Source organism: Tachysurus fulvidraco, chromosome 1 (assembly GCF_022655615.1).
Source record: "Tachysurus fulvidraco isolate hzauxx_2018 chromosome 1, HZAU_PFXX_2.0, whole genome shotgun sequence".
NCBI lineage: Eukaryota > Metazoa > Chordata > Actinopteri > Siluriformes > Bagridae > Tachysurus > Tachysurus fulvidraco.
In genome coordinates this window covers 2,357,414-2,367,413 of record NC_062518.1, presented here as the reverse complement: position 1 = coordinate 2,367,413, position 10,000 = coordinate 2,357,414, and the positions used below count along the sequence as shown (strand labels likewise).

General features: G+C 41.1%; 2 protein-coding genes across 3 annotated transcripts in view; one reads left to right on the top strand and one right to left on the bottom strand.

Moving 5' to 3' along the window:
* lrp3 (low density lipoprotein receptor-related protein 3) overlaps positions 1-3,185 on the top strand; it is a 20,737-nt gene extending 17,552 nt beyond the window's left edge. For both annotated transcript variants that reach the window (XM_047810689.1, XM_047810682.1), the window contains exon 9: positions 1-3,185. This exon is cut by the window's left edge and continues 75 nt beyond it. In XM_047810689.1, coding sequence (XP_047666645.1) covers positions 1-729 — 729 coding nt within the window. In that variant the 3' untranslated portion in view covers positions 730-3,185.
* A 1,540-nt stretch (positions 3,186-4,725) lies between these two features.
* The window catches only part of slc7a10a (solute carrier family 7 member 10a), a 31,890-nt gene continuing 26,615 nt past the window's right edge, over positions 4,726-10,000 (bottom strand). The window contains exon 11 of the mRNA XM_027174222.2: positions 4,726-9,161. Within this exon, the coding sequence (XP_027030023.1) occupies positions 9,055-9,161 (107 nt within the window). The 3' untranslated portion in view covers positions 4,726-9,054. The remainder of the gene's footprint in view (positions 9,162-10,000) is intronic.

Genomic DNA, 10,000 nt, shown 5'->3' with positions numbered 1-10,000 from the left:
CGTCGCAGACTGGGCCGGCTTTGGAGTCGCCTGTTCCAGCGAGGGAGTCGGCTGCGTGGTCACATCCTCCTACTTACCCCACCTGGGCGCGCACACACTCCTTCACAGACGCACCCACTGCCGTCCGGTCACGCACATGTCAGCTCTCGGATTGGGAACAGCAGCCACTGTGGTGTAGAGGGGCAGAGCGGCGAGTGGGTGGACCTGCAGGCTCACGCCGAGGCTCTGTGTTTAGCTGAAAGCGGGTCACCTGCGTCGTCCCCCTCATCACCGGCCCTGCCGCGCTCCACCTCAGACACACTTGAGGACGAAGACGACGAGAATGACGACGAGAACCTTAACCGAGCGTCAGGTCATAGGCCCAGAGATGAGCGGAGATCACATGGAGCCCCACGTCGACCCTCACGTCTACCTTTTCAATCACGAGCATCCAGGAGGGTCGTCCAGGGACTTGCCGCTGAACTGGGAGCCATGCCAGTGACACGCTACTCTGTACTGGGAATCTCTCCTCTGTCCACGCCAGATTCTCTGACATCATCTAGCAGCCAGAACGAAGACGATGTGAATTTACCGACACGCACAGACGTCTGCTCAACCGCTCGCTCTGAGTCACACACTGACCCCAAAACACGCTCAGCAGTTAGAAATAAAAGTGTAAAGAGATCCGGGATTCGGGGTGCAGACACGAGCAGCGACGAAGACGAGAACGTCGTTCTGTTCATGCGCTAAAGGGCCTTATTCATCCTGTTTCAAACTTTATATAACACAAATGTTGCTCGCAGAGTGTGTGGGAAAAGTTTACCAATGACCATATGACATGGATTAGGTCTATCATGACATCGCTCTTATTATATTCGTAACACTGTAGACTGAATCTGTTTATATTTTTCAGGCAGAAGTAACTGTGAGGAGTCGGGTGTGTGTGGGCGTGGCCAGGGTTTCACTGGGGTCTGTATGAGTATGTGGAGGTGGGCAGTTTTTTAATCCTGTGCCATGTAGACATGGTCACTGCTTCTAAAGAAAAATGTGGGTGGGTCTCTACAGAGAGGCGTGGGCGTGGTCCCAGTCTGTGCAGACATGTGGGCGTGACCACAGTCTCTACACAGACGTGTGGGCGTGAGCACAGTCTCTACACAGACATGTGGGCATGGTCACAGCGTCTACACAGACATGTGGGCGTGGTCACAGCCTCTACACAACAATGTGGGTGTGGTCATAGCCTCTACACAGACGTGTGGGCATGGTCACAGTCTCTACACAACAATGTGGGTGTGGTCACAGTCTCTACACAACAATGTGGGCGTGGTCATAGCCTCTACACAGACATGTGGGCATGGTCACAGCGTCTACACAGACATGTGGGCGTGGTCACAGCCTCTACACAACAATGTGGGCGTAGTCACAGTCTCTACAAAAACATGTGGGCATGGTCACAACCTCTACACAACAATGTGGGCGTGGTCACAGTCTCTACACAGCCATGTGGGCGTGGTCACAACCTCTACACAACAATGTGGGCGTGGTCACGTCATCTGCACAGGCATATGGGCGTGGTCACAACCTCTACGCAGACGTGTGGGCGTGGTAATAGCCTCTACACAGACGTGTGGGCATGGTCACAGTCTCTACACAGATATGTGGGCGTGGTCACAGTCTCTACACAGATATGTGGGCGTGGTCGCAGTCTCTACACAGCCATATGGGTGTGGTCGTTCGTGTGCAAACGTGGGCGTGGTCACAGCCTCTACACAGACATGTGGGCGTGGTTATTTGTTTCTACAGGGACGCCTGAGTCTGGTTACAGTTCCTCTAATAGCACGTTGAGGCGTAGGGGGCGGGATCAGAGTTTCTACAGAAGCATGTGGGTGTGGTTACTATATTTGATAGTATTTTATAGCATCACTTCTCAAATCTGACCCCCAGTGTGGGATAGACGTGAGCGTTAGAAAACCTTACTAACAAAATACGCACATTTTTTACATTTTGCTTCACAAATTAGAACCAGTTGTGTATTTGTTCTCGTTACAAGTGTTTGTCTCCTGTAATTCTTTTTAGGATCGAAATCCACCGACCGAATTTTTGCATAAAATGGTTAAACACGGTCACTCGTGGCCAGGATAGTTGTGTGTAAGGCTCTCTTAAGGGGAGCAGAGATCTCAGGGACGTGTGTGTGCTGGTTCCTGGAAGAATGTTGCATTATATTTATATTCATGTTTGTTTCTGATCAGCATTTGGTCCTGAAAGAAAGAAAGAAAGAGAAAGAAAGAAAGAAAGAAAGAAAGAAAGAAAGAAAGAAAGAAAGAAAGAAACTGTTATGATCAGATCCAGTGTACTGTAGATCAGATCCAGTATAGATCAGATCCAGTGTAGATCAGATCCGGTATAGATCAGATCCAGTGTAGATCAGATCCAGTGTAGATCAGATCCAGTGTACTGTAGATCAGATCCAGTGTAGATCAGATCCAGTATAGATCAGATCCAGTATAGATCAGATCCAGTATAGATCAGATCCAGTGTAGATCAGATCCAGTGTAGATCAGATCCAGTGTAGATCAGATCCATTAAAGATCAGATCCTGTGTAGATCAGATCCAGTGTAGATCAGATCCAGTGTAGATCAGATCCATTAAAGATCAGATCCTGTGTAGATCAGATCCAGTGTAGATCAGATCCAGTAAAGATCAGATCCATTGTAGATCAGATCCTGTGTAGATCAGATTCCTCTGAGATTTGATTTTATTCCATCGGGAAATGATTTCAGAAGTAAAAGGTTGAGCAATAAGAGACCGGGTTTGTTACATTAGACACACGCCGGTTTTCCGACGCTTAAATTTTATGTCAATAAATAATGTTTCTTGTTCGGATTAAAACATCGACCTCCTCGTGGGAGGATCCAGAGCGCTGCTTTAATGCTAATTAGTCACATTTCTATCATTTTTATAATTGTATTTTTCCTGTACTAATTTAACGTATTAAGTTCTGTCTATTTTTGATCTTAGATAAAGTGCCAACGACGAGAAACCGATCAGAATAAAAACTGAAATGTGCCATTGGAGAACTTGTGTGTTTTCAGAAAACACTGCTGCTAAGTTGCGTAAGAGAAAACATCTACTTTGTGGTTGAATTGTTTCCTTGGCGCTTAAATGTACGCAGAAACGTAATTAAAATATTACTTTAAACGCTTAATTTTTCTCACTTTGTTATTCTTTATCACTAGTTTTACCAGAGAGAGAAAAACAAACAAACAAACAAACAAAAAAACGTTCGAAAACTTCGGCTACCATGTAAATGCAGGTAAGTCTATAATTATTGGCACCCATTCTACCAAAGACAGATATTTCAAAGAAATTTCACTATATAATTACATATAGTTAAAAAAATTTTTTTTATAGAATTAAAACATTTCCAACATTTTTAAAACCAATAAGTAATTTTTCAAAAGAAAGCAGAATTTGTGATGCTAGATTAATGTTTTTTTGTTTAGTAGCTCTTAGTATTCAGTAATTCCACATGTGTAAAAATCCTAAAATCCTTTTAAAAGAACGACAAATTTTTAAGATGAACAGAAGAACTGAAATGGTTTAGAAATGTTTAATTACACTCCTTTCTTTTATACAATCATTTCTTTCCCATTCTCATAATGGGTGTTAATAATTATGTTTGTACAAATACCCTTAAAACTACCCAGAGGAAGTTAGATATCGATGAACGAACGGCTGATCGAATACGAGACCGACTTAAAAAGAGCCAAAAAGATGAGAAAGCTGTGAAAGATAACAGAAGCTGCTCGGGTGCAGAAGAACAGACCTGAACTTTTATTACTCACTGATGTGAAAGCGTGAGACGAGCCGTTATTTATAGAGGTCACATGCTGGATTTATCCAATCAGGGTTGTTGATACGCTAATATGCAAATTAGTAGAAGGTGAAGGCGGGGTTTAGGAATGTACAGTGTGAAACATGGTCAGATTCTGAACAACCGGGATTCAGTGTTAACACGTGTGAAGTAGGAGCAGTGTGAAATCTCTAACTACACAAACCCAGGATTCAGTGTTAACCCGGGTGAAGTAGGAGCAGTGTGAAACCTCTAACTACACAAACCCAGGATTCAGTGTTAACCCGGGTGAAGTAGGAGCAGTGTGAAACCTCTAACTACACAAACCCAGGATTCAGTGTTAACCCGGGTGAAGTAGGAGCAGTGTGAAATCTCTAACTACACAAACCCAGGATTCTGTGTTAACCCGGGTGAAGTAGGAGCAGTGTGAAAGCTCTAACTACACAAACTCAGGATTCATTAAACATTATAAAACCTTGCTGCTAACCATTAATCACTACACCACAACAGCACACATGATAACAAAGCTTATTAAACAGCTACATGTGATGATTCAATCATTTTATGTAATAAGAATGAATAAATTATCTACGGCATGCAGTAAAGTATATAAACTTCGAGAAGCTAAATGTGATGAGGATGAATGGCCAGCAGAGGGCGCCAGAGACTAACGTGGAAAAGTCTAGGTTTTATTTTCCCAAACACTGAATCTTATATCTATGAATCTAATTCCTCACAATGAATCTATGATCTTATAGACACTTCTACACAATCCTAATTTTTGTAGATGATCCTTCATGTTTAAAACAAGCTTCCTGTATAGATTGTGCTCTATCTCACCACATTATCACTTATTTATTCAGTGACCAATAAAACACCCGAACAACAGATAAACTTTTGAATTATCTTTATTGTGCTATTTTTGTTACGCTTACCCATCTTTAACATCAAAGTCCATATTTTTAGCACACATTCCCAATGTCTCCCACATCTGGCCTCAGGAATGCTGTCTCTCTGGCTTTGTTTGTCTGAATTGAGCACTTGAGGCAGAAAGAACAGGGTTACTGTTACGTTTAGAGACAGAAACGTCTCGTCCTGGATCCCATGAAAGAAAAAAAAATCTATATCGGTCAATATGACATTACAATTATTGTTTAAAAAGGGAAGAGTACGAAGGTTTAATAGCTTAATTTATGTAGAGGATGAAACTGATGTGTACAGTCATGAAGACATTTGTGGATCTAAGTGCTTTTTTTCAGACACGAGGCTCTGGGAAATACGTTAGAGATGCATCACGACCGATTCCGTCAGACACGCTCCGTTTACCGTTATCCGATTTCACGTGAGAATACGTGAGATAACGTTTAATAGAGAGTGTGAGGAGGCCGGACCGAGCGCTTACATCAGTAGCAGTCATTTTTAAAAAAATGAACAAAACATACCGCGAAAGCAAGACAAACGGACGGGAATTTAATGCTCGACGACGTCCCTGATCGATCAACGCGAAGTAGATTTCAGTATCGTTATCGTTACGTACTCGATATCGACGCATCCCTAGAACAAGTCTCTGTAAATGACGAGATACTGCTGAAACACAACCGAGCGGAATGTCCCTATTTATATCCCCATGGAGTCTGAAAACGTCTTTTCCAGCATAGCAATAAAAAAAAAAACCGATTAAATAATCAGTTATTTACACAAACCGTAATCGTTAATGGGTCTTTAAAAAAGTACAGATGAACTTTCACAAGAAGTTACTGTCTAACTATAAAAAAAATATTAATAAACGATTCAAGCGATTAAACCTGTGTTTGCATAGATACGTTACGACGGCTCTGGGGTTTGTTAAACGATTTCCTATTAAAGTGACTTTTAAACCTGACGATTTTTAAGAAATAAGTGCTGGAGTTAGATGAAACATTCACATTCATCAGGTGTCCTTAACACAAACTCTATACACCTTTTCTTTCCTTGTTTTTTGTTGCATCCCTTGACCGAAAAAAAAGATATATATATATATATATATAAACAACAACTACTGTACAATGATGTATTTATGCCAAAAAAACGATTCCACAAAACACACGTGATTAAACGTGACAAAATCAGACAGAAACAAACGTAAAGTAAGTCCGAAGCTGCGTTCATGAAAACCGGGTGGTAAAAATTTTCCAGAAAAAAATTCGAGTTAATTCAACGATTAATTAAACAATTAATTAAATTAATAAGTGATAAATGTTTAAATGTCTATTTTCTTATATATATATGTGTTGTTGTAATTTACAGTTCAATGTTTAAGCGTCAGATTAACAAACCGATCCACACAAATACCACAAAACGCAGGGTCTCTAAAGTCTGTCAAAGGCTTTAAACATGCTGCCGGGTTTCGTTCTCCGGACTACAGGGCAGGTTAATATAAAATTTCACTGAAGGAACGACGGAAAATGTCCTAGGAACACCGAGAGAAGGAGTGCAGGGTCTGGGAACATACTGTAAAGAACCCTAAAGATATGGTGCTTGGGAATCTGAGGATGTAGTAAACAAAATATGGTTCTCAAGACATAACACCCTGGATTCATAGGATGTTAGAAATATAGGCACAAAGATATAGAGCATTGGGAACATGAGATCCTGGGAAGATTGGGTTCTGAGATTATAGGACCATAGATACTGGGAACATAGAACCCTGGATAGATCGGATACAAGGAACAAATTTGTTAAGAAACACCAGGATATGGATCTGGGAGCAGAGAAACCATTGGAATATAGGATCTGGAAACCTAAAGCCATGCGAGCATACTGTAGAAACTTTTATACCTAGAGAACCATAGCACCTGGGATACATACGATGCTGGGAATATGAAACCATTGATAAATAGAAATGTAGATGAAGTAGATTCTGTAAACACAGTATCTTAGATAGATCAATTCTGTAGGAACATAAAGGAAATAACGGAACATGGGATCTGAGAAGCCAGGAGACGGAGCGCTAAAATCGGAGCACTACGGTATCCAGAAACGTCCTGCTTCCTGCACCACTCGGTCACGAACGCAGCATGAGAACCGATTTTGTGCGCAAAAACGATCAGTTATTAACGGTTATGTCAGAGCCCGTTCTATAAGCGCACATTAATATCTACATTAAAGCGCATACTGAGTGCACAAGCTCGATCACGATCGCGGGGTCGGAGGCAGCCGCAGCATTGACACCATCAAACCGATAGCATCTTTCTACACGTGCGCCTGCCTGTCGGACCTGCGTCCGGGTAAAAATCTGTAGCACGGTCGTTAGTAACGCCACGTTCACACTACAGGGTGACGAATTAAAGGAGCGCTGTGTTTTTTTTCCACCGTACATGTAACAGGTTCATGAATAGTGACGGTTTGAGACGAGGAAGTAGCGAAGATCGTCTCTGGTGACAATCCGTAGCGAGTACGGTCGCTAATCAGACAACGAAGCCAGGCGCGTGACGTGTAAACAGTTACACACGGTTTACACTGATTAGTGTGCTATTGTGTATAATAGAGTTTAACTGGTTAGCTTTTGGCGGTTTAGCTTCTACTATTTATTTATTTATTTGTTTGTTTGTTTGTTTGTTTATGTATATAAATCGGCCACGGCCGCTTCAAGTGACACCGATGACTTGTTTCTTGCTAGCATGAACGTAGTGTAGCTGTGTTCTGAATCCGTAAATTCAGTAATATGAACTAAAAGAGAGAAGGTTGGTATTTATGTTAAATGTTATCATGTATTAATATTAATGGGTATTAAAGGTATTTAATGTTAAAGTTTGTCGTGAGAATAAGTTTACATTCCGTAACAAAACGTGTATCTTTTCTTTAAAATGAACGCAGGCCACAACCACAAAGACACCAGTCTCATTTACACACTTTTAGTGACTACATTAGCAATCCAGCAAACTACGTCTAACGCAGGTCAGGGAAAGTGTGTGTGTTTTTTTTTCTGATTCAGATAAAGTGCTTACTGACGACGGATCGACGAGCTTTACTGAACGGAGTTTTCGAATTGTTTTGGTTTTATTTGCGTCAATAACTCGATACATATCCCTACGTTCTATGGCTTTTCTTTCTGCTACGTCATTTTCGCTAATTTTCTTTAAAAAAAAATACGATATAACAAACACCGGTGCATGAAGGCGTTGGAGTCGAAGATGATGAAGATGAGCCTTCATTGTGAAAAAAAAAAACTAAAATTAAATCTAAAATGTTTATGTTTTCAGTTAAAATGATAATCTGGTGATTCCTTAGCGACGAAGGTGCTCACTGCTAACGTGTAGCTAGCACCTGTTAGCTAGCAATCTAGTTATTTCGATCGTGGTTTTTTTTTCAGACTCTCTCTTACACTTATTTAAATTTCATAGAGGAAATTGACTCCTAATGATGTTTTGTTTGCATTAATTCTGTTAAAGCGACTTTACAGGATTTTAAGCTACAGAATTGCTCAAAAAAAGAAAATTATTTTTCAAAAATTGCATATTTTCACCAGGTTTAAAATGTACACAGCAGTTTTAAGGACACCTGATATAGAGCTGGACTTCATTTCCTAAAAAAAAAAAAAATAATAATAATAATAATAATAATAATAATAATAATAATAAAACTAAATATTAAATGTTTAGACACATCTCTGTGGTATGACGTAAAGATTTATGGCTGCAAAGCCATATATACAGGGACTAATATGTGAAAGAAAACACACACACACACACACACACACACACACACACACACACACACACACAGAGCTGAAAGTTACAGGCCGGTAGTCGTTAATACACACACAAAAAAAAAAAAAGATCCTCCACATGGCTCAAGGGAACAAACGCTCCGTATATTAAACCAGGAATAGCCTCCATGTAGCACAGAGTGGAGGTTTTGCTGGAAACCAGTTCCTTTTGTGTGGACAAAAGGGTCTGTTTTACACGTCCCGACATCCGCAGCCAGCGGAAAAGACCAGAAAAGCCCGGAATAATAAAAAGACAATATGAACCTCCCTTCAATGCGGCCTATCTTTCTTTATACACTAAGGGGAAAAAAAAAAAAAAAGGAACTGAAAGTGGAACCTAGAGCACCGAAGAGAAATCCGTCTGATTGCCTGCACGTGAATCTGCGCGTTATTAATAACTGCTGCTTATTTAACCCCATAATATTAAAAAAGAATCAAAAAGGGGGCAAATTTTCCCTGGAAGGTTTGGATGCTTCAGAGCTCCGACTTCTCGGTTGTCTCGGTGAGAGGCTCCGTTTCGGAAGGATCGCCCTGAGGGAACACGACGTAACACAGCTTCTGACCCACATACGTCACACGCTCTGAAACACACGCACACACACACACACACACACACACGTATAAAAGTCTACATCATTCATGTCGTACTGTGTATAGTTGTTTGTGTGTGTGTGTGTGTGTGTGTGTGTGTGTGTGTGTGTGTGTGTGTGTGACGAATTTGATTTGAAAGGTTACTGCAGGTTGAGAAACGCTTATCTAGTTGAAACAGCCGATCGTTAATCTCCTGATTTTGTTCTCCTGAGTTGAGTTGAGATGAGTTAGGTGTCTAATCTGAGACTGTACAGTGGAGTATCTAATCTGAAACTGTACAGTTGGGTGTCTAATCTGAGACTGTACAGTTAGGTGTTTAATCTGAGACTGTACAGTTGGGTGTCTAATCTGAGACTGTACAGTTAGGTGTTTAATCTGAGACTGTACAGTTGGGTGTCTAATCTGAGACTGTACAGTTGAGTGTCTAATCCGAGACTGTACAGTTGGGTGTCTAATCTGAGACTGTACAGTTGAGTGTCTAATCTGAGACTGTACAGTTGAGTGTGTAGTCCGAGACTGTACAGTGGAGTATCTAATCCAAGACTGTACAGTGGAGTGTCTAATCTGAAACTGTACAGTTGAGTATTTAATCTGAGACTGTACAGTTGAGTGTCTAATCTGAGACTGTACAGTTGAGTGTGTAGTCCGAGACTGTACAGTGGAGTATCTAATCCAAGACTGTACAGTTGGGTGTCTAATCTGAGACTGTACAGTTGAGTGTCTAATCTGAGACTGTACAGTTGAGTATTTAATCTGAGACTGTACAGTGGAGTATCTAATCCAAGACTGTACAGTTGGGTGTCTAATCTGAGACTGTACAGTTGAGTGT